This window comes from Rissa tridactyla, chromosome 1, assembly GCF_028500815.1.
Source record: "Rissa tridactyla isolate bRisTri1 chromosome 1, bRisTri1.patW.cur.20221130, whole genome shotgun sequence".
Lineage (NCBI taxonomy): Eukaryota > Metazoa > Chordata > Aves > Charadriiformes > Laridae > Rissa > Rissa tridactyla.
The window spans coordinates 31,830,663-31,855,094 of NC_071466.1; the positions used below are offsets into that span (position 1 = coordinate 31,830,663).

Consider the following 24,432-nt stretch of genomic DNA (forward strand, 5'->3'; position numbering starts at 1 on the left):
GTGTGAGCTTCTCTGTGCCTGTTTTAGGAAGCAAGGAAGAGTGCAATTTGGATGAAAATCCAAATTGTTTCACATGAAGCCAGGACGAGGCAGGATTTGCATTCTGTGCTCACGTCTGTCTCCCTGGCACTAAACAAGAAAGAGACAGGAGCCAGAAACTGTCTGCGGAGCAGGACAGAAGGGAGTTACAATTATTGGAGGAGACTGTTTGGCTAGCCCAGACATGAGAGATGCAGGCACTGTGCCTCGTCACCTCCTCTGACTTATTTCTATTCTGGGGATGCAGAAAGCTTGAAAGGTCGGTGATTTTCCCATGGGGTTGATTCAGTCAAAGATTCTCTGATGGGGAGTGAACTAGGGCTGCTTAAAAGTAGTTCCCTGCTGCACTACCTTTTCTTTCAACAAGCAGAGGTACCAGGAGGGAATGATAAATGGACTGAGCCTGAATTTGCATGGATTAGCATCTCTGCTTCCCAGGAATTGAGGACAGTTAATAAATCTCAGAAGGTTGCTCAGCAACTCTCAGGATGGTTACCTTCTTTTATACCGAGCTGCAGAATGCTTCAGTTTTGACTAAATGTGTCCTTGGAAGAAACATTCTTTGTCTGGATAGCAGACTGAGGTGAACTCTAGAAATGGCAGGATTGCCGAGAGCTGAAAAAACCCTCCACTTCACTGTTGGAAAGCTTTTTTGTATTTCCCTTTTCTTACAACTGCAGGCTCCCAGGAACTCTTTCTTTAGGAGTCAAATGTCTCCAGTTTCCTCTGCATGTTCATGCAATAAAAACTATTTTTACAGTGGGTTTGAGTCGTGATGAGCCAGTAGGCATGCCGCAGAGAATAACCTGAGAAAACCTGCCTGCATTTGAAAGCAGGATTTTAACTGTGTACTTCAATCCAGGTGTTAAATGTTTCAGATAGAAGTATTGGTAAACAGAAAGAGTATTACTCTGTATTGGCATTTCCCTTAGATGTTTTTTGAAGCATCTGTTTTTATGGAAGAAATTGCATAAAATTGGTAGCAAAGTTTCCTGTGTTGATACTTTCATCCCTGACTGTCACTTTAGTTCTGACATTTCCACCTGAATTCTTCCCCACTACTTGTAGGCTGCCGGTGTTACTCGATGTAATAGGGAATTATTATCAGGCATTCCAGCAGAAAAAAAAAACAGCAGTAAATATGTTTTCATCTTTATTTTTTGTTTCTCCCCTCAGTTTCTATAAGCCTCTGCAGTGAATCAGTATGGTTCTATCCAGGCAATCTCCACGTATTTTAATGGTCACTTAGAAGTATATTTTATCCACTGATAGAAACTAGGACTTCCCTGCCCGTGGCTCTTGTCTGAGAGTTGACTGTAAGTTCATGCGGGATATTAGATCTGGACAGGGCAGTGCTGTAATAGTTCCTTGCCCTGAAGAGCAAATAATTAACAGGGTTTTTGTAGAAAAATAAGTTAGCTAAACAGCAGCTCACATACATTACAGTTTGGACTTCTGACAACTTGGAACAGCAAAACCTCTACCCAAGCGCCTGTAATGTCCTCATCAAGGTTTCCCTCTTCACTTCTTGCCTGCTGTGGCAGAGAGAGTCAGCTGGAGAGTTGACAGATCTTCATCCATCTCCAAATTGGGAAGAAAAACCCGCCTAAGGGCAGCGCTTTAGTTAGAGAGGCCCCTGCTGCTGAACGCCTGCACCCTCCCGTCCCTTCAGTCCCATCGTGAGTATGGTGATGCCGAGGTCAGTGGTGTGTGAGCAGAGCCCCGATTTGTTCGCTCATGGGAGGACAGTAGCCTTGTCTTGGCAGCATGTGGCAGAGCCCGAAAGGGCACATAGTGGAGGACAGGTGACAAGGGCTGTTGTGCTGGCCTGGCTGGGCTGTGGCTGAGCCCCTGTGGCCATAGGGTCACCTGAGTCTACCCTCTCTGAAAAGGTGAGATTATAGAGAGGGCCCTAACACCCTCATGCCTTTTTCTACCCAGTAACTGCAACCAGTTCACAGGAAGAGAAAGAAAAAAAGGAGTAAAAGAACCAAACGGATGATGTAGAAAGCAGAAACCCAACTTCCCAGGCAGAGTTTTGCCTGGAACACCAAGAAAGCAGGTAGGACTTTGCTCAGGACTGTATGCTGGAGAAGCCCAGGCCCTGTGGTGAGGAGTGCTGCTATCAAGCTTTCTTAGGGATTTGGGAATTGCTGGAAACTCCCCTTTTTCTGTATAGAGGTGGTTTCTGCCAGGGTAAGATAGCCAGAAACAACTGTTAAGAGAAACTGAATTTGGGCTTGCCTTTACATATCTAGCCTGTCCTAACAAAGGCAGTATGTTTGTATTTTAGACATGGTATCGGTAATGCAAACACAAGATGCTGTTTGCTTTTTTTTTTTTTGAAATTAAGGCGACTGTGGTGTATATATATGAAATGGGATGAAATAACCTTTTAGTCAGAGGCCTTTGACTTGGGATTAAACACTGGCCATAGAACCAGAAATACTGGTTTAAATCAGAGTTACATTCTTTTTTTTCTGGTCATTTTTCTTTTTTTTTTGCATGCTTTACAAATATAATGTGCTTTATGTTATTTACGTAGTGTAAGGTGTCTCATAAAAGTGAAATCTCTCTCTGGCAGTCAAACATGACAAGAATAATTTGAAACAAGTGCTGGCAAGGAAATAACAGCAAATTTAAATGGTGTGGACTCTACAGTCAGGAACAGTTTAGAGGATATATATGATATGTGAATGTCACTTAATACACAGGCTTACATTCCTGATCTATACAGGGGAAAAAATAATTGCAGATTTGGCAAGGCATCTTAGGGCCTGCTATTAGTTTGCCTTCTACACGGTAAACAGCAGCTTACTTTGGAAAAAAAAATCAGTCTTGCCGTTTACTTAAATCACAATTCAGAGACATACCACATTATTTATTCAAAACAAGCGTGAAAGATATTTTTTTAAAACCCACAAAAAATACTGAGGAATTTACAAAACAAAATTAGAATTAAGAACTTGAATCTTATTTCTGAATGTGGATAGCAAATGTAGGTGACAAAAGCTATGATCTTTAGCAATAACTGATATAGTTCACAAGTAATAGGTTTTTCTGTTTTCTCAAATTAGCCTTTAAAAATAGTTACTTTTGTAATATTACCCATTCTCAAGTTATATTTGAAATATTGCAGTTAGGATGGATAAAACATAGGTCCTTTTTCTCTGTATGGAATTCAAAAAAGCTTTTGCTGAAACTTTAAAAGCCAAAACCAGCTCTGAGCAAGAGCAAAGCATGGTCAACCTCTGAAAATTAAGTTGGAAACACAGAAGTGAAAATACTGGTTTTATCGTGGCACTGCCCAATGAGTTCTGCCAGCCTTCTTCACCTGTTAGGTGAATGAACGTTACTGGAAGTCCGAACTTGAATTAATTTATGCAGATTGCAATTGTTCTTTGCACTTAAACCCTGACCCAAAAGGTGTGCCTTTTCCTGTGGTAATATCATCAGCCTGGTAGTTTCCAGGCACTTGTAAACAAATTCCTGCAGTATAAATAGACAGATAACAGAAATTATCATAATGAAATCAACACTGCTAAAAGCAGACAAAGTACCAAGTCCACACAATTTGCAATCACATTAGAAGCCATGGAATGAAAAAAAATTAGTATGCGTTTTGGGGCCCTGTTACAAAAGAGATACTCCACTGAGTTTTGCTGGTTTAGAGCAAACAACCCTTTTTTAAATATTTAAAGAAGATTGAGTCTGCTTCCTGAAAAACTGAAGCCAAAGTCTGAACTGATTTGATCTGAAATGAGGCCATCAAGTCTTAAGCAATTTTATTGATGGCAGGTAGGAATCCGATTCCTTGTATTTCAGAGTTATGTACAGTTCCCTTTTTTCTTATTGTGTAAGAAATATGATCACGCTTCTTCATCTGTTGAAAGAAATATGTATACCATTTGTGCTGTAGAAATGCCTGTGTATCTGATGGCTGCAAGTTTTCTTAGGACCGTAGCCAAAGATTTATCGTTCTGATTTCATGGCTCAAAACTAGCAGCAAATGTAGGTAAGGAGGGAGTTTTATTGCCTGTTCAATGCTAAAAAGGTATGACCTTTTTTTATTTTCTTTAATAAGTGTGTCAGTCAAGGGCGTAGTTATGTACCATGAATCCGACCAAGCTTTCACTGAACTTTCATCTGCAACTGATTTGACTGCACAGGGGAAATGTGAGGCTTGTGTTGCTTAGTAGAACTGAAAAATGGCTGCTGAGCAAGCGCGGGGATTTGCTAGAAGAAAAAATGCATACATTTACTAAAAACTTCACTTTTGGCTTAAAGAGGACACTGACAGATGAGAAAAGTTGTTTCACACAAGGGCTGGGTGTTTCACAGGTTCCCCCCTGAGCAATGTTATTAACAAGTTGTTGATAACTGTGAGTTACTAGCATTGTTGTTTGTGAAGTTACTAGGAGCTTTGCAATACTTTGCTTTTTCCCCCTCTTTTTTTCCCCTTAAAGCTTCAGTTCCTGCAGTTGCATTAGATGTGTAAAAACAAAAGTCAATCTAACTCTGTTATGATGTGGAAAAAAGTAGAACAATTTAGCTGACTGCATTCTGAAGACAAATTAGAACTCAAAATACCGTCAAATGTGAAATTGCTTGGGTTTTAGCTTCGTTATCATTATTTGTATGCCTCAGGATGGACTGTATTTCAGTGGTTTAAAATGATGTCTGAGGAGAAGAGGAGGAAAACAATTAAAATTCAAAGTCAGACTGGATTTCTAGAGTGATGTATTAGTACTAATGCATTCCTCTGTGCCCTGATGTGACGTGCATGTCTCCGAACCGGTTCCTTTTGTCCGTCTGTCAGATTAAGGCAACATGAGCCCCTTACCTCCAGGCTCCTATTTTTTTCCCTGAACCCAAGCTTCTCATCTTTCAAGGCATTGTTGAGACTGCTTTAAGATGCTTTCTTTGGGCAAGAAGCCAGAGGGATTAGACACAGGTCAGATCATCCTATAAAGCCAGGGATGAATGCACCCAGTAAATACAATTTACCTGAAGACACACAGTTCTTGTGTGTTTATCATATTCTCCAATAGTAGCAGGTAATGTAAAGGGGAAAACTCCTGTTTTATCAGCTCTTGAGGTTTTAAGTCAAAAGGATTTAATGTTCTTGGGATGTTCTGCATTTTCTGACATGAAAATGCAAACATTTCTGCCAGACATTAGCAGAGTGCTGTGAAGGCAGCAGGCATATTTTCTATTTGTCATCTAAACCTCACGCTACCAAACCTCAGTGACTCTTGCTGGCGAAACTCCTAAACTGTGCAAAATCTAGCCTTGAACCGGGGCATGATAGTGTTATCAGATGAGATGGGCAACATTGCCTTTCTTATTTCAGCCTTCACGGAAATGCTAAAAAAGCAGGAGTCTGTCAAAGTTCAGCAGCAGGCAACCATAGTGGTTCCAAGCAGCTGCCTCCCTTCACTTGCAGATATTGCCACCCTTGAGGTGCTGACATCGTATCCCTTCCTAAGCGATAAGAAACTTGTAGAGTGGTTGGGATGGGGCAGGACCTCTGAGGTTTCAATCTGGTGTATTAAGGTAAAAGGAAAATGTTTGGTTTTGCAAGATGCTCAGTGGTTTCTGCTTTGTGAATGGTAGCTCTTCTCCAAGAGCTGGGGCTCAGCTCAGTTGGCAGCGCAGGTTTCATTTGCCATTGCCGTATAGCTCTGCTTGAGTTATTTTAAATCAGCTAGACTGGTTGAAATGTATCTTATGTCCCTTTCATCTGAAGAACTATAGAAAACTTTTTTTCCAGCCAAATAATTCTTTTTAATGTGGGTAAATACCTTGTAAACTGAACATGTTCAAAGCACAACCATGTCTGTTTCTTGTCTACCTCCAAATCAGTATTCAGGACTCTGCCTAAGGCAAAGGACTATGGGGCACTAAGTAAGAACTTGTCTCCACTGCTTTTAGAAACAAGCAAACAGATTTTTACCTTAGAGTTGCTCAGTTGTTAGGAAAAAAAAAAAAAGGGATGAGTGAAGGGAATCGGAGAGAAGATACTTACTAAACATCTCTTTATTCTGTCAGCCTAAGTTGGGCTTTGCTGATGAACCTGAAATGAAGAAGAAAAAAACCCAACTTCTTTTTACAGCATGTTTCATCATATGATAATTTAGTGAATATTAGTTACTTGTAGAAACATGCTATGTAGGGTTTGGGATATTTTTAATAGCAAAGATACCGACTGAGATGAGTGGACCAAGTATATACTTTAGAGCTGGACAGAAACTGGTATTTCTGTTCCCTAAAACACTCTAGAATTTGAAATTTCCATTATTTGGAATTAGGATGCAGAGTTAAATTTCTGAATATCTTTGATTTGCGATTAGAGAATTGCTTTGTTTTAGAAAGACAAACCCCAGATTTTAAATATGTATGTATCTTTAGTACGGAGATGTGGTGTTAGTATTTATAGACTGAAACATATGTTTTCACATAAGTCAGATAGTGTGATCTTCAATTGCTTGTTTCAAAATCAGATAAAATCAGTAATTCTTGAAAATACTTTGCCTTTAACACAGTTTTCTTTTCCAGAAAAGTGTTTCATCTGAATTCAGATGTGCTGTTAATCAGTTTCACTGTTAAATACAGAACAAACACAGATGCCTTACTCTTTGCAGTAATACTCTTAGGAATGGCCATTTCTCAAAATTTTTCAAAACAACCCTTTTTAAAGTTTAATATTATCACAGATCTTGTATATTAAGACAATGATACAAAATAGTGCTGCAACAGTATTTTGAGTTTTGCTTCACTGGCAGAAGACCTCCTTTTTCCAAAGATGGCCGTTAACTCTAGAGTCAAGAACTGGATGGTGTGAGCAGAGTGGAGGATTCATCTTTGTGGGGAAGTTATGACAGGAAGACAAGCCAGGATGCTAATGTCCTGCATGGTGGCTTTCTGGACCACTGTCTTTGTGACAAGAGTGTGAGGGACATACCTCTGCTTTTGGAAGTAAAAAGAATCTGAATTTGTCCTGCCAGGCAGGTGGAGTGTCATCTGTTCCCTTGAGTTTTCATAACGTGATGGAGATATGCTGAGATTTTAACCCTATGTGCTAACCTCTGCATAGGAGTACATTTGGTGACTTTTTTCAGCAAGTCCAAGAGATTCTGTTTAAATGTAAGACAATTATTTTAGGGCTTGCTTTTGCAGTGAGGTCACTGCATAGCCACGGAGGGTGTGAACTGATGACACATCAACAATATTATATAAATTCCTTGCATGGCCTTTCTTTAGGTGTCCCTGTTCAGAGGTGTCTTCAGAAGTGGACTGCGCTACTCCAAGCTTAGGAACTATAGATTCTGCTCACCAAGGTAGCACAGTGCTGTGAATTTGCTGCAGGCAATTCCAAAGAAATATCCAGGCTTGGCTCAAGGCGTTTCTAGCGATGGTACCTATCACGTGTACGGCTGTCTAAATTAGATGTCCCTGTAGTTGCCCAGAGGATTTAAGGGGAACTGAGTTTGCCAAAGGGGATATCTTATGCTTTTTTCTTTACTTTCTGGTGCTAATTGCTGGTTTAATTTTTTTGTTTGTTTGTTTTTTAAGTAAAGGTTGGTGATGGTAAAGATGCGCATTTTAAAAACTATAACTATTGTACTCACTCCTTCCCCCACCCCTCTTGAAACAAAGAATGAATGTTCTCGTGCCCTAAATGAGTGAAAGACCTTCAGTCTTGGAACCTTATCTAATGATATAATCATAGGCACGTTTTCAATGTTAGAAGGGACCATATTTTATCCAAGAAATCCCTGCTAATTTCATAGAAGAAGGAGATGGAATAGGATAGCCCTTTGTAGGAGTTGTGATTATTCACATGGCCACAAGGAGCTAATGTCTGGCTGGCGGAGTTAATTATGCACTGGCTTGCAGCACACAGGTCATGTTTGACTACAGCTTGTGAAAGGCAGCCTTGGCTGAGCCTGCTGCAATGCCGTGCGCAAAGATTAGCTGTGCTGAACCCCGCTCCGAAAGCGCAAGGGATGCCAATTGGTGGGAAGCATTTAAATTGGCAGGAAAAGCAGGTAGCGAGTGCAGCAAGCACAGGGTACACAAGGATCACAGGTTACATCTGGGATTTTGTGGTGAATGCCTAATGAGTGTGTTGATTAGATGGGCAGAACCCTGCAAGCCATTGCAGCTGAAAGAAGTGTGGCCGATAAGACACCGAATAACCGCTCTTGTAAAGCTTTCCTTTGGCGTTGGAATATTTCAAGCTGAGAAAGATAATGGAGAGAAAACTGGACAATAAAACGAAAAGGGAACTGTCCTGCTTAGCTACTTTAAACAACAAAAACATAACCCTGGTGTCTATTTGTAAGCGGCAGGCAGCTCATGATGTGCCTGAACTACTGATTATTGGTGAAGAGACCAAGACAGGATCTCCGGTAAAAGCAAGCAGTAACTTGCAGAAAGAAGAGAAACTTTCGCAGAGTTACTCCATGGGAATGCTAGAAGTCAATACAGTTGGAAGACAGGTCAGTGTGCGTGTGTTGGGAGGGAAGAGGTGTTTCTGAACTGGAAAATTTAAAAAAAAGCATGTTGGACGTGGGTTGTGTATTAAAGGAAGTTAAACAAGTTAAAGCTTCTTTATCTAAATTGTCTCAAGCAGTACAGAAATGCAAAGTCCTCTGGAGATCCTCTGAGAGCAATCTTTGAAAGCAGATGTTAATGATGAGTTATGCTGTAGTAACTAATGAGCATTTTTTCAGCTCCACCTCTAATAATATAGTGTGGTGATTCTTAGTAAGAAAACATACTAGTATTTCTCCTTTTAAACTTGCAATTGCTTGAGCAGTTTGACAGCAGCTCTTATCAGGTTATTCTCTGGAATAATAGAAATTGCAGAAACATTAAAAGGTCCTAATTGTAGGTAAGTAGTTTATTTATAACTACTAAGTGGATGCCAGCGAAAATTCTTGATGGTACATCTGTGGCAACATTATTATTTTGTTTTTATTTAGTGTTGTATATAACTATGGTATTTTTGGAAATTAACCGTTGTGAAGAAGAGGCTTAGAAAGATCAATGCTGATAAAAACATGATGAGGTTTATTATTTTAGAAAGAGTTTTTGCTATTTAAAAGGTATGTAAATTACAGTAATGTAGTTTGGATCAGTGAATACTGTGAATATTAAGGAAAAGAAACTCTCAGAACAAATTTTGTGTCCTTTGAAATGGTGTACGTGTAAATAATTAGTGTCAGACTGGAATGAAATAACAGCCAAGATAGACCAAATATACCTGAAGGCTTTTTCTGCCTCAAGTTACTTCTCATATTGTAAACATTTGCTAGAAAATAATCATGACATAAATGACTTTGTTCTACCAAAGGAATATACGCATTGCTTGTACCGGAGCCTTGAAGAACATGACAAAGTATTTTGCTTTAATTCTAAATTAGAAACAATCCACTTAAAACAAGACTTCCCCCTTTCCCACCAAACTCAGCATGGTTTACATAGCTCCCTGTAATTTAAAAGTACCTGTTAAGGTCTCTAAGGTTTGTTAACTACGGTGTATGTAGGTATCATTTCAGTACGTCTGGCTGCAACTGCCTGAATCTTTCCCCATTGTCGGTCCTGTTGGAGAAACCTGTTCTGGATGGGGAATGGCAGTCCCTTGGTAGAAGCATTAGGGCAACTAATTTGTGTTTTGAAAACAGAAGCACCATAAAGGCTGCTTTAAAGTAATACTTTCATTGAATCTTGATATCCAGGTGGAGACGGTGGTTTTTCCCTCCTTTAAGACTCAGGAGCTGTTTGAAAAATAACAAGTTGTGTTACAAGTAGTTACTGAAAATAGTAGCTACTGACATTTACTAATTTTCACTAAGCTGGGGGGTGAAAAGGAAGGAAGGACAACCATTTAAGTTGTAAAACATTTAAACAATGCACGCTAACAAGATGGATGGACAAGTTGCACTGAAATTGTTAAGGAGGATGAGGATTGAATTTCTGCCTACTCAGAAGTCCTGCTGTCGTAGGCACAAAACTGAAGACTTGGGACCTTTGATGTTCCTGAGGCTGCTCTGTCCACATTTTGTTGTTCACTGGCTGCCTATAACAAACTGGGAAAGCATCTGAAGTATTTAATTAATAGTATGTGCCTTTTCAGTTGTGTGTTACTGCCTGCCTGAATCCAAAGGCATGAGTCAGTGGGTTGTGAAAGAACGAAGCAGGAAAGGTAAAACAGCAACACAGATAAGATAATTCTTCAGCAGTTGTGTGATCCAAGGTGAGAGGGTGATAGCTGATTTCAGCCTGCGGAGGTATGGGGAGAAGCGCAGCCCAAAACCTTCAGAGATACCGGGTGACAGGTTCAGAGAGGTCTGGCATGCGTTGATGAGCAGACTGGGAGAGGCAGAGGGGAAGGCACTGAATGGGGTGTGTCCTGTCTCCTCCACAGCTGACTGCTTGGCATCATGGTGAGGAGTCTTGCCCTTGAATTTCAGGATGAGAAAATTGGCATCCCTGCAGGCCAGGAGAAGGAGGGTGGGAGGGCAGTGCCAGCCCTGGGGGGAGAGCCTTGTCAGAGCACCAGAGAGGAGCAGCAGCCGTGTGGGATCTCGATGTGGGTGATTCTCGGGGAGCTGCGGGGTAAACCTGACACGGCCTCAGCCTTGTGCTGCAGCAGCTGAGAGCTTTACACTGGTGTTTCAGAGATGGCTGCACCTCTTGAGAAGGGGAAGTGTGGGCTGGGGGGGGTGGGTGGCTTTCCTGGTGACAAGCCACCCCATGAGGTGACCATGGAGCACAGGGGTGAAGGGAGCATGGGGACATGGCCAGGGGCAGCTAGCAGCTGGGGCACAAAGCTGAGGAGGGCACAAACCTTGTTGAATTTACAGCCATGGAGCTGCATCTGTTGTCAGAACGCTGGTCACCATGTGCATGTATGGGAGGGTCTCACCGAGTGCTGTGGTTTCTTATTCTTTGGGTTGTTTTTTCCCCAGTTCGGATGATTTTCTTACATTTATTCTGTATCGCCTCACTCCTGTGTTAAACCTTTGGTCTTTGCACTTCGGAATGGGAGCACCCAAAAGAAATAGCACATTTTAGAGGGCAGTGGGGCAGCCTGATGCCAGGCCTCTGAGGGCAGCCCTTGATGGAGTGGTTTTACCCCACCAGTCACACAGGCCATGGACAACAACCACCTTTCCCCCTGGACCAGCTGCTGAGCTCTCTGGTCCATAAAGCCAAGAGCTGCGTGTCAAGCCGGGGCTCGAGACTTGGTGCTCCCAATCCAGCAGTGTCTCCCTGCCCTGCTCCACCTCCATGCTTTCCCAAAAAGTTAATCCAGCCTCGGGGCATATTCCTGTTGGATTATCTCCTTCCTGCTGGCCAGAGGCAGTCAGGATGGGGAGCAGGAGCTTCTCCCTCTTCCTGCTGCCCCCAAGCCTTGCTTTGCTCCAGGGCAGGCATGAGTGCTCGAACTCCTGTTTGGGGCAGCAAGGGTTCCTCTTCATGCCAGGGAGTTTGCTCAAAATCCTCATACTGGGAGCTGGACTTCAGATGCCACACTCTTGCACATCAACAGTTTCAGTTGCGGCTCATCTTGGGTCTGGTTTAGAGCTGTCAGATGGGAATATTTTCCATTCAGCTCTGGTGCTTCTTTTAAAGGTCTCTTCTCTGCTACTTCTGTGTCAAGGAGTCCCTTTTTTTTTTTTTCCCCCTATATTGTTTAAATGAGCATCTTAACACTGCTTTCTGTAGGGATTCTTCACTTTCAGACCAGAGTCTCACTCTGCTGTTCATTTTGAGTTGAAACTTTTATGTGCAGAACAGGGGAGGGAAAGAATTGTCATAATTTCATGTTTTCCTTATTTATGTATTTTTTACATAGTAACTGTAAAAATATGCATGAGACTTGGTGTCTTAAAAGTAAGCTGGCGTCCTTTGGTGTGAGAGACAGAACAGCTGGTAACTGCGGCAGATTCTTTCACACTCCCATATAGATGTGGAGTCAGATGCATTTTCATTATTCCGGTAGGATTTCTCTCTAGGCAGAAGCAACGAGGAGAATCCCAGACACCTTTATTGGCATTTTTGGAGGTGTTTTCTTCTCTGGTTCTCTTGCAGATGGTCTCTCTCAATTCCTATACAGCCTCATAGATGCCATTTTATGTGTGGCTGTTAGCTGGTATCAGGAAACACTCTTTTGAGACCTAGCATGTGCCTGAGGAAAACTATGGGCACATTTCTGTATGCCTTCTCTTTGTGTCCTTATGTGAACCTGCTCTTTTCGTCTGATCTAGTGTAGAAACACCCCTTCTCGCAAGTACACACATAGATGTATTTGTGCCCCTGCTTTTTTTTTAAGCTGTTAAACAGTACTAAAGGCTTTGTAAATACTGTATTTCAGCCCATGCACATTTCTGTTTTCTGGGGGGAAGTTCTTCAATGATTTGGCATTTCGGAGGAGGGGTGTTTTTAGTTGTTTTGTGGGGTTTTTTAAAGGGAAATATGCCTTTTTTTTAATGTATGTCCATGTCCCCTCTCGAATTTTTTCCTTGTCATTTAAAAATTTGTTTGCAAGGCTTTTTCTCTACAGAGCATAAACATCTGGTTTTGTCAAGTAACAAACACAATGTTTTTGCCAATTCTTCTGAATGTTGGGATAGCTTTTTATCCAAAATATAAAGCATAGTCCAAGTTTTGATGTTTCTGTTGCTTACAATGCATTGAAATAGTATGATCAGTCCTTGCTTTTATGTTTTTCAAAAGACTGGAGGATGAGAAATACCCTTTATACATTTAATTTTCATTGGTTTTATATCACTGTGTACCTAGAAAAACAGATGATTGGTGAGTGTGGGGGCGGAAGGAACGCAGAGAAGGACATAAGGCCTGTGATAGTTCCTGGTTTTCATCTGCACGTGGCTTCCAGAAACACGGTGAAGGGGAGCAGGAGAGTGAAGGATATTCATCTCGCCCGTCTCATGCTCTGTTTCACCAAAGGATGCAGAAGGCAAATGCCTTTGTCGTATGAGCCAAAGTAAATGTACAGGGTGAGCTTCTGTAACTCGCACATGGATGTTCACTTTACTGGGTGTTTGTGAAAATAAGAGCTGGCCACTGCGAGCAAAGTGTCCTTGCAGGGTCTGGGGACAGGAGATAGGGAAGAGGAGACGAGGGACAATATTCAAATAACATTTCTTGAGGTAGACATTAAAATAAATGCAAGTTTGAGTTTAAGCAGCAACTGAAATGCGGTGGATGAGAGACTGTTTTCAGGTGGGCTTCTTTTCCATATACAAGGCCACGTTATTATTTTAAGCTGTGGGAAGGCACAAATAGGAGGAAATAAGCATGTGGTTGTCTTTGTGTGTGCTTAAACAGGGAACCACCTTTGCAGGGAAGTCCGATTAACTGTTTATGTTTTGTTTTGAAAGGAGGGGCTGGCTGCGCATTTCCGGGTACGTTGGGGATTTCAGTAGCTTCTGGGAAGGGAAGGGAATTGCGAGAAGGGTAAGTGCCCTGAGCGCTGCCAGGCCTGTGAGATGGGGGAAGTAAAAAGGGATGTCAGGGCTAAAATATTCCCATGACTCTTCCCCAGCAGCCTTGGAGCATAGCCTCGAGGCCAAGCAGAGAAGGAGGGGGCATGGGGGGAGAGCTCACGGTTGGGATAGTGAGGGGCTGCAGCATAACGCTGAAGAATTGAAGTTGCTCATTCCTCCTCCTGTTCTAATAAATACAGAACGGAGAAGGCTGAAAGCAAATTTCTCATGTTAAATTTTTGCTGTTTTGGTCGTGACCCCAGACCTCATTATTCCCAAGCTGTCTAAGCATGAAACAAAATCAAGTTAATGAATTTTGAGTACTCCATCAAATGAACTGGATGCAGTCTAGTGTTAATAAACAGCCTAAATGCTTCTCGTTCACGCTGTGGTACCGAGGGGGAGTTTTCTGGTGGGTGGTAGGAACAAGATTTGTGCTACTGAGCATGATCCAGTGGCCCCTTCTCCAGCCCCTCCCTGCAATAATGCCCAGTATCAGGTGCTTTATTACATGCTGGAGAGCCCATGGCTTTGCAGGCAAGAGAACAGATGTGCTGTAGTAACTTGCATCTAGATATTTAGTAGTTAAAGCTGCCTTAAATCATGGACATGAATTTTGATGTTCTTTCCATGAAATCTGACAATCTGGGACTTGTCCCTCCCCTTCTCAATCTTCCTCATCACTTGGTGCCAGCAATTTCCTTTGTCGACAGACTCCGTGCTCCAATTACCTGTTCTGTGAGAAGCATTGCCTTTATCACTATTTTTTTTTAATATTTCATTTTTAATTGAATTGGGCACATTAAACAATAGAGTCCTAGTACTGTGGAACCTGTGATATGACTGAGAGATAGTCCATTTCTGGCCGGTCTACTTCAATACTGGCCATTACATCCTGAAAATCAGTGTTGGATTAAACCAGTGAGTTCTTGTAGCTTAGTATATGGTCTTTTTTAGGTGCCTCACAAGGAGGTAGATGAAGCTAAACCATAGTGGAAGTATCTGCATATAGTTCTGTGTCTTTTAAAATCTTTGTCAGATACAGGTTTTAACTTAAAAGATCTGTATATATGCAGGCATCCCAGGCCTTTGTGTGCATGTGTATAGCTCTTCTGATATATCTGTGCTCCCTGTGCCAGCTTGTTTCAGGCTCCTGGGAAATTCTTGATCCTGTTTTCTGTGGGCATTTTGTTTTGGTTTGGTTTGGTTTGGTTTGGTTTGGTTCAAACTCCTGCTGAGCGGTAGCAGGTTGGCCAAACTGAGCCAGCTTCTGACATTTGTGAAGAGGCCTTGAGCACATTCTGCTGTGACCCTTTGTGCCAGTGACAGTGTGCTCTGAAGAGCAGGGCTCAAGCTGCATGGTGAAAGTGCCCCGTGGCTGCAGAGAGCTCAAGTTTTAAATAATTGGACTGGGGTGGGAATACCGAGACAATTTTACTTTTGTATCCCTAGTGAATATTTTTTAAATTGCTGCTCGAGAAGTGTCAGAGGCCTGATTCATCATCGTGGACATAGCTCACTGGTAATACAGTCAAAGCGTACATGAACGTCGTGAAGCATTTTGGGGGTATAGACTGACTTGACAGCACTTCTAGTATGCTATATGCTTGAGAGCACATTCAGAATATTGTTGCTTTTACAGGGCTAAAGATACATGGATTTTATTTTCATTTTTCCTCTTGCTCCTTAGGCTTTGTCCAACACTGATTCTCCTCCTGACTGTGAGCTGGAACCTACAATGAAACACAATTTTGCTTTTGACAACATGGGCTATGAGGAGAGCTTTGAAACCGTGCCCTCCGCATCTTCCCAAGAACACACTGTGACACTCAACATTGTGGGAATGACTTGCCAATCGTGTGTGCAGTCAATACAAGGCCAAATTTCCAAGGTGAAGGGCATTGTGAATATTAAAGTCTCCCTTGAACAGAGCAATGCTGTAATAAAGTATCTGCAGTCGGAAATAAGTCCTGTACAGATTTGCCAGGAAATTCAGGATATGGGCTTTGACACCAACATAGCAGAAGAGAGGCTGACAACAGCGACTGTAAATTCGTCATGCTCGAGAGAAGCAGTAGTGAAGCTTCGGGTAGAAGGCATGACATGCCAGTCCTGTGTCACCCACATTGAAGGAAAGATTAGGAAACTGCATGGTGTGTCAAGAATCAAGGTGTCACTTGGTAACCAGGAAGCAATTATTGCTTACTATCCTTACATCATTCAGCCTGACGACCTCAAGAGCCATATCAGTAACCTGGGGTACGAATGCACCATTAAAAGTAAATCAGCCCCTTTGAAGCTGGGTGTCCTTGATCTTGAGCGCTTGCAGAATGCAAACCCCAAGGAGACACCAGCAAGTCTCGAGGGAGATGGGGTGAATTCACTGGTTGTTGAGATGAGTAGCACAGCTACAGTGGCTGTACAGATAGAAGGCATGCACTGCAAGTCCTGTGTCAGAAACATTGAAGGAAATATATCAGATCTTCCTGGCATACAAAGTATTAAAGTGTCTTTGGAGCATAAACGTGCTGTGGTACAGTATAGCCCAAATTTAATTACCCTGTCAGCTTTGCAGCAAGCTATTGAATCCCTTCCACCTGGAAACTTTAAAGTTTGCCTCCTTAGTGGATCAGAAGCAAATAAAGGAGCATCTCCATCACGTGCTTTGCTATGTGATCTCTTCAGAGAGCCGCTGCAAGACATGACATGCATGGCTGTTGTTAGGATTGATGGCATGACCTGCAATTCTTGTGTACAGTCCATAGAAGGGACCATATCACAGAGAAAAGGAGTGCAACATATAGCAGTTTCTCTAGCTGGCAGAACTGGGACGATACATTATGATCCAGCTGTTACTGATGGAGAGGAGTTAAAAGCTGCCATAGAAGACATGGGGTTTGATGCTTCTGTGCTGACAGGTAACAGTGTTTTTTCTTCTGTGGGTAGTGTGCCAAGCTGGGCCATGCGTCACCTGCATTGAGACTATTCTGGAGAGAAACTTTTAAAACATCACATTGACATTGTCTTTTATAAGGGACTAGCCTGATCTGACCTCACGTAGCAAGGGAGAGAGAGATTTCAGCTGTGAAGCACCTTATTTCAGCCCTTAATAACTGCACTAGTGGGGGAAAGAGTAGAGTTACATTATGAAGCCAAAAGGTTTGAAAGTTGGTACAAGGTCCTTCAAAGAGCTGATCCCCTTACCACTGAAGTAGGTTTCCACCTATGTCTACAGGCTGCTGTAAGTAGATCTATCAAATGAAATGTTTTCATTTATGTTCCAAAATACTGAACACCACAAACGTAATGAAACTCTTTCATTTAAAACCACTTCTTATCTAGCGAAATATCCTTTTGGTGTCCTAATCCTTTGACCTTTATTTCTTGAGTATTTTTACTAGCCCTACTTTACTAAGCCTTACTTTAAGTGAGGTAAGTAGCAAGAGGCATGTACTCCTTGGTGGGAGCAGGTCAGCTGCAGCACAGTTTGTACATTTTGTACATGTGCTCAGTGTTTAAGAAGTTGCCATGGTGCAGTCTCTCCTCTCTAGCGAATTTCAAATGTGGCAATATTTATCTGCTTCAACTCAACAGATTTGCTTTGAGATACTGATGTAATGTATCTGGAATGAATTAGTTTGATCACAATAGACCGCATCCTATTAGCTTTTCTCATGGGTCCAATCCCTCTGAATCTGTGGAACTGCTGCAGACGAGGAAGAGACTGTATGTGGTGTTTAATAATGATTTATTTGGTTTATAATGTTGGTGGGAGACCTTCTGATCCATCTGTGGAAAAGGAGGGGAGCCCCTGTGTTTAACACGTTCAGAAGCATCTCTTGCTCCTTTACACAAACCACTGCCCAAGGGAGGCAGCTTGTGAATGCAGCTGGAGCTGTTGGCTGTCTGTTCAGTATCTGGCAAAGAACAAAAAGGATTGCAACAGGCCTGTGTGTGTTGAGGTCTTCTGGGTGCTGCAAATCTTTCCACTATGCATTTTGCAGTACTTGCACTGTAAATATTGTGCCATAAAGAGAAACCTGTTGAAAAACTTGTCCTTTTCCATCTTTGAGATGAAGTGCTATGAGTCCTGCATAGATGAGAAGGACAGAATGGATGTGACTGGACCATGTTCTCTGTGCTGGATAAGGATCCTATAGATACCAATATATCTTTATTGAGTGGAGGTAGCTGTCAGGTCTAGGCATTGAAACTGGAGGGAATCATTTGCCATTTGAAAGTGGAAAACCAGTTCTATAGAGTTAAATTGTCATGCAAGTGGTGCTGGTGAGCATATATTGTTATACGCATAGTAAAAATCTATATTATTTCCATGAAGAGACAAAGATTACCATGTCACCTTTCAAACAACTAAGAGACTTTGCATGATTGATAAATGTGACCTGCTTGTAGTTTTATGTCATCCAATCACACTGGAAATAGTGTTTATTCTGTTTTTTGTGCATTTATTCAAGATACCACTGCTGGAGGACGTAGACACCAGCCTGATGCCAGCAATGCTGCTGTGCAGCCGCAAGCTCCGGAGCCTCCTCCCCAGGGCTGTGCCTTGGATGCTCTTCCAGACAGTCCTCACCTTGATGGGCCAAACCAGCCCAGCGGAGCGACAGCTGAAAAGTGTTTTTTACAAATCACAGGCATGACCTGTGCATCGTGTGTGTCTACCATTGAAAGAAATTTGCAGAAAGAAGACGGTAATAAATTTAAGATTCCTATAATGAGTCTATAAGGGACTATGGGATGGAAAAGGTATTGTATGCGGTTAATGGAGGAGGCTGTGGTACCACTTCTGGAGGTTAAATAGACAACGGTCTTTCTTAGTGCTAATGTAACTACATCCCTGTTTAACTATCCTACTGCACTGGCGGACAAACCCAATGGACATACTTGCATTGTAACAGTAAGTTGTTGTAATAAGATGAAAATGTCAAATAAGGCTCAAGACAAGAACAGAGAAATGGTTCTCATTTAGCTTTCAGGGCCTTATTGCTTTACAGAGCAATCCATCACTTCCAGAGCTGTTGAGAGTTCTGACACGTTTGTGATGTGAAACTTACCTTCAGGGCACATTTGCACAAGCAGATACGAACAAATGCATGGCTCCAGTGCCTGGGTAATTATATTAGCTGAGGCACAGCAAAGCTTATTAGGTTAGAAGTCTGCAGACTGGAGCTGCCTTTCCCCTGGCCATATAGAAGATGAACATATGAGCCTCAGCATTGTCTGATTTGATTTGGGTAGGCATGCCTTTGGGGGGTTTTACTTATTAATTCCTGTGCCCCCGGTCTCCCAGTGATGGTCTCACTGCCTTGATTTAAAAATCCAAGAAATCATTAGCACAAAAAAGGGAACGCTTTTCCCTCTTGGGGAAAAAAAGTTTTTCCCTGAAGGGAAAAACAAGAAAAGAAAAAAGCCTAGCATTGTGTTGTGGGGTTTGTTTAGGGCTTTCCAAACTCAAAGAGTCCAGGGTAGATCTTTCAGCAATGAGTGCAAAGATTGCTTCTGAACATCCTTTTTGTGTCATTAGATCATAGCAAAGCTCACCTTCTTCCCTGTGTAACTCATGCAGTTACTGTCGTTGCTAAAGGGAACCACAGTGTTGCTGAAAATCAGTAAAAACTTTGCTGTTGTGACTAGGGAACAACACTAGAAGGAGGCAGAGAGAAATCATTAGGTTTGTAACATCTCCAAGTTGTTACAGCCCTCATTGACAATCACTTGTAATATTTTATTTTTCTTCCCGTCAAAGGAGCTACGTTATCTAATATCTTTTATTATTGCCACTGCAGGAATTGTTTCAGTGTTGGTAGCACTGATGGCAGGTAAAGCAGAGATAAAATACAAACCAGAACTCGTACAGCCTCTTGAAATAGCACAGCTGATCCAGAATTTGGGTTTTGAAGCTACCATCTTAGAAGATCATACAGAAACAGAAGGAAATGTGGAGCTTCTTGTAAGTCATGTGTATTTGAAATTATGTGTTGGTTTTGGAAAATTCAGGTCTGGAAGAATAATTTTCTTGTAAATGCTTTTGTTTAAGGAGTTGTGGCTTTATCAGGTCAGTTCTGGCTGGTGATAATCCTTTTTCTTAATTGCTGAAAAGACAAAATCAATTTGTCTTAGAAGAATCTGTCCAAAGGCACTGAAATAAAAAGTGTTAGTTGTATGTGCAGAATAGACTTTTCTTAGCAAGAAATGAAACAGACCTTTTCTGTAAAGGCACTTTAGTCAACAGTACAGACTGAGCAACTGAGAACGTATCACCAAATACATGTTGATAATTCCTGGGGCTTTGTGTAAAGGTCTAAGAACTTTGGGTAAAATTGTTTATATGAAGGACAAATTCCTCAAAAGTCTATTTTTATTCTCTTGACATACCTACTACAAGACAGATAACAACAGTCTGCAGTTGTGCTAATAGATCAGAAAGTGGGAACATGCCTTACTGAAGCCACAGGAAAATTTAAGTAAGCAAGATGAAGTTACAAATGCAGAGTTTGACTTTGGCAATGTTGCTATGGCTGCTGATAGAACTATATTAGCTATACTACTACAGTTAATACAGTGTATGAGTGCTGCTCTACAAATACATAGCTGTGACTATAACTGCTGTTTGCAGAATTTTATAATAAAAGCAGATAGTTATGTTCTCAGCTTTGTTTCTTTAACACAGGTCTATAAAATCTTCATGCTGAGGCCTTGGGTCAGTACCAGCAAAGCCTGAACAGTCATTAGTACCTTTGTGACATGGGGAGGCCTTGTCTCAAATTCATCCACAAACATTAGGTGAATGTGGGGGACTGCTAACTGGACCTAAATTTGTCTTTTCTTTAGATTACAGGGATGACTTGTGCCTCCTGTGTTCACAGTATTGAATCCAAACTCATGAGAGCAAATGGCGTATTCTACGCCTCAGTTGCACTTGCTACTTGCAAAGCTCACATCCAGTTTGATCCTGAAATTACCGGACCTCGAGATATTATAAAAATAATTGAGGTAGGCTTTCAAAATTTTTTATGTATGAGCAATTATAAGCTGAAGTTAAAAAGGAAATAAAGCAGATGATATTTGAGAGGTTTCACTGACTTTTGCAGATGACATGGTAATGGCCATATGTTTTTATGCTGTTGTGGTGAAGCTGCTGTGCTCCTCAGTAGTGCATAATCTCCTAGGTTGTTACTTTAAAAGCAGACCCTAAAAACTACAAAAAAGAAGCCTTTTTTATCTATATCTGGTAAAAGTGTCATGTATTCATTCTTTGCAGTTCTGTGTGTAGAATCATGTGTCTGATTTCCAGTCATTTCAGTGAGGTGTTGATACTTCAGAAGAAAATACTACTTTCTCTTGCCAGTGAAAGAGGCTGTAAAAGAAGTTTTGCAACAGCTGATATCACAAGTATTACATATCTCTGTATACACTGGCATTTATTCCCACACCAGTTCAGAGAAGAACTTTTTGAACCAAAAGAGCTTGCAATACAGCCACTAAAGGAAAAAAATCCTGGCTTACCAGTAACCACACAGATCATAAAATCTGCCATTATCATAGCCCAAGCGTGGACAAAACTTTTTCTTTCTCTGCCCCACCAGAAGGGAAGAGAACTTACTGTATGGGGCATGCACAGTGAGTAGTCAGGTGGACAGCAGAGACTGTTTGCCTTTTGTGTTCTAGAGTATTTACTCAGAAAAAAGCTCCTAGACAGCAGAATTGATGAGGCAGCCCTGATTAACGTGTTATCTAGGAGACTCTTCATGCTGGTTGAGTAGTTCTCTAAAGTGCATCTTGCCACAGGAGCATCTTGTGATGCAGATACGAAGTTTAAATGTACCGTGCTTACAAGTGTGCTTTGGGTTTTTTGTGTTTTTTGTGGGGGAGGAGGTTCTACTGCAGTAACTCACTGGAGCGTCAGTCAAAACTGGCTTTTTAAATATATTTGTTTCTGGGATCCTTTGCCCTGCAGTTTGTTGTTTTACAGATTTAAACTGGTTCTAGCCACTTTGATTTTCAACTTCAGGTATATCTACTCAACTGTAGTGTTAAGGAGATGCTTGCAAGGTTGACTAGCTCAGTGACTTGTACATTTTTACCTTCTTTTGTGGTACTTCCCATCTCTCACATTTCTTCAGTGGAGATGAAAGGGCATAAATTTCCTTTGAGGAGGAGGGCAGCAGAACTCCAGCTGTCAGTGGGAGCTTCTTGGGTCTAGGAAACCCAGAACACTTACTGCATCTATGCACTGTGTCTATGTGTAGGTAGCAGAAATCCTTTGCAGTCCACATTTTGAGTACTGTCTGAAATATCATCTCATGTTGGCAGGATCTAAAAATATATAAGAAATTGGCATTTATTAAATATGGAACAGTGTCCTTTTCTGACATTTCTTCTAAAAGTAGTGTCATTTAAATATATTATAAGTAATACAGTTAGTTTAATCAAAAGTAACTCATTTTTCCTCCCCTTTCAATAAAAAGGAAATTGGCTTTCATGCTTCCGTGGCTAGAAGAGTTCCAAATGCACATAACCTGGATCATAAAAAGGAAATACAGCAGTAAGTATTTCTCACTAATGAACGTGTATCTCTTGTAACTCATCCCCCTCCCCCCCCAGTTAATTTAGCTTATCTTTGTGTAAAGCATATTTAATTTTACAATTTGCCATGTGGTTCAAGTACTTTTACTACTTTCATTAGTTTCAGTTTTTAACTGATAGAAGTCCATAGAAATCTATATAGTTAAACATGTAGGAGACAATGAAACTGTCCCAAATGTCCCGAAGCTGTGTGTTAGTATGGTACTAACGCCCCAAGCTCTGCACTGCAAGCACACTGTTTGGCCTGGGTACTGTGGGGTGTATGACAACCAGGGATTTACAGCTTCTACTTTTCAGGTGGAGGAAGTCTTTCTTGTGCAGCCTACTGTTTGGTATCCCTGTGTTAATCCTAATGATTTATATGCTAATACCCAACGGTGAGCACCATGGGTCTATGGTACTGGAAAAGAATCTCATTCCTGGATTATCTATTTTAAATCTTCTCTTCTTTGTCCTGTGCACTTTTGTTCAGGTACGTCCACAGTACTTCCTAGGGGTTTGCTTTCTATTCATTTCCCATTTATGCAATCTGATGCGGTAAAGACAGGAAACTGAAAAGGTTTAGTGGGTTAGCACTGCCCTCTTGTCTGTATCACCTATGCAGAATGAAGTGGCACTTTTCTGCAAGTTATCCATTCTGTAATTGCTCGCAGCACTTACTCCTGTCAAAGTTGCGTCAGATGGTTTTCCAAGTGGGGAAGGTAGTGTTAAAATGAAGAAATACCTGATGAGCTGCCACATAATTGTATAGCTATAGGTAAATCCCTTCAACTTCTGTGCCTTGTTTACTCTGCATTGCTGAGGAAAAGGATGATATTTAGCTGTCAGTGTTGTTTTGAGAACAAGGAAGAGCAAGGGAGAGGATGACAGTGGAGTCAGCCTCCTAGCAGACCACTCCACTGAAGTTATATCAATATTAAACTTACATGGGACAGCAATGCCTTCCCTTATCTACTATGTGTTTATAATTCTGCTATAGGCAGTATTATGTACTCTCTGCTTTCACTGCTGTCATCTTAATATGAGTCTGTCCATGCTTGCACCAACAGTTTCTTGGTGGATGGTATTTTTATGTACAAGCTTACAAATCACTGAAGCACAAGACAGCCAATATGGATGTGCTCATCGTACTGGCCACGACGATTGCTTATGTGTATTCATGTGTGATCCTGATGGTAGCAATAATTGAAAAGGCAGAGAAAAGCCCTGTCACTTTCTTCGACACTCCTCCGATGCTGTTCGTGTTCATTGCCCTAGGGAGATGGCTGGAACACATAGCAAAGGTAACTCATCTTCACACTAATTATTGTGTACTTATAATGAGAGGAGAATAAAACTAGTCAGAGGAATTTTGAGTCAGGTGTTTCTTATGTAGCCTATATTACACAAGGTCTTTCAGAGTAAATTGTGTTAAGTAGGCATCAGCATTTATATATCTTAATATATCTTAAATATTTATCTCTGTTTCTTAGAGTAAGACCTCAGAAGCTCTTGCTAAACTTATATCTCTTCAAGCCACAGAAGCCACTGTGGTGACTCTTGGACCTGACCACTCTATCGTCAGGTATGTATTTGTGAACCAAAACCCCTTCAGCCTGCCTGGGTGCACAGACTAGGCTCAATGCAGTTAATGTGAAAGCATTACTATTCTTTTGAAGCTGACAGTGTAAATAATCTCTCTGTTCTACTTGGTTTTTTTGCAGGGAGGAGCAGGTAGCTGTTGAACTGGTTCAAAGGGGTGATATTGTAAAGGTTGTTCCTGGAGGAAAGTTCCCAGTGGATGGAAAGGTCATTGAAGGCAGTTCTATGGCAGATGAGTCTCTCATTACTGGTAACTTCCCTTACACATATACAGAGAAGTTAAATCTTCTAGAACACTTTCTTACAAGAAAAGAGAGCAGAGCCAACCCAAAAGCTGCTGTCTGAATAATCTCCCACCTTAATGGACACTGTGCCTGGCCTTTGTGAGCTTGAATCCAAATCCCATATCTGTGTACACCCTGAAAAGCTGAAGAATTTCTGCTCGGTTTGGTCACTTTTACTAGAGGATGGAATGGGTAGAGTCTGAACACGGTTATTATTCTGGTGGGAGTTTCCCCTGAATGTATTTGTAGAGATGGTACCTTCTCAGAAATAACTTCTGAAGGACGATGGGGAAATATTGCTGAGATGTTGGCGTGTGTATGCATGGGCACTGAAAATTATTAATCAGAGAAATTCTTAGCAGTTTCTTTTACAGTCAGTTTGCTCCTGGCCCTTTCGA

General features: G+C 41.4%; 1 protein-coding gene across 4 annotated transcripts in view; it reads left to right on the plus strand.

Annotated features, from left to right (window-relative positions):
* Positions 1 to 24,432, plus strand: part of ATP7B (ATPase copper transporting beta) — a 47,021-nt gene that overhangs the window by 5,624 nt on the left and 16,965 nt on the right. For 3 of the 4 annotated variants that reach the window (XM_054222768.1, XM_054222759.1, XM_054222783.1), the window contains 9 exons: positions 15,253 to 16,480; positions 18,038 to 18,274; positions 19,370 to 19,533; positions 20,415 to 20,576; positions 22,052 to 22,128; positions 22,467 to 22,641; positions 23,219 to 23,452; positions 23,642 to 23,733; positions 23,873 to 24,000. In XM_054222768.1, coding sequence (XP_054078743.1) covers positions 15,301 to 16,480; positions 18,038 to 18,274; positions 19,370 to 19,533; positions 20,415 to 20,576; positions 22,052 to 22,128; positions 22,467 to 22,641; positions 23,219 to 23,452; positions 23,642 to 23,733; positions 23,873 to 24,000 — 2,449 coding nt within the window. In that variant the 5' untranslated portion in view covers positions 15,253 to 15,300. Of the gene's footprint in view, positions 1 to 8,091; positions 8,544 to 15,252; positions 16,481 to 18,037; positions 18,275 to 19,369; positions 19,534 to 20,414; positions 20,577 to 22,051; positions 22,129 to 22,466; positions 22,642 to 23,218; positions 23,453 to 23,641; positions 23,734 to 23,872; positions 24,001 to 24,432 lie in introns of those variants that run through there. The other variant, XM_054222776.1, reaches the window with a different exon arrangement.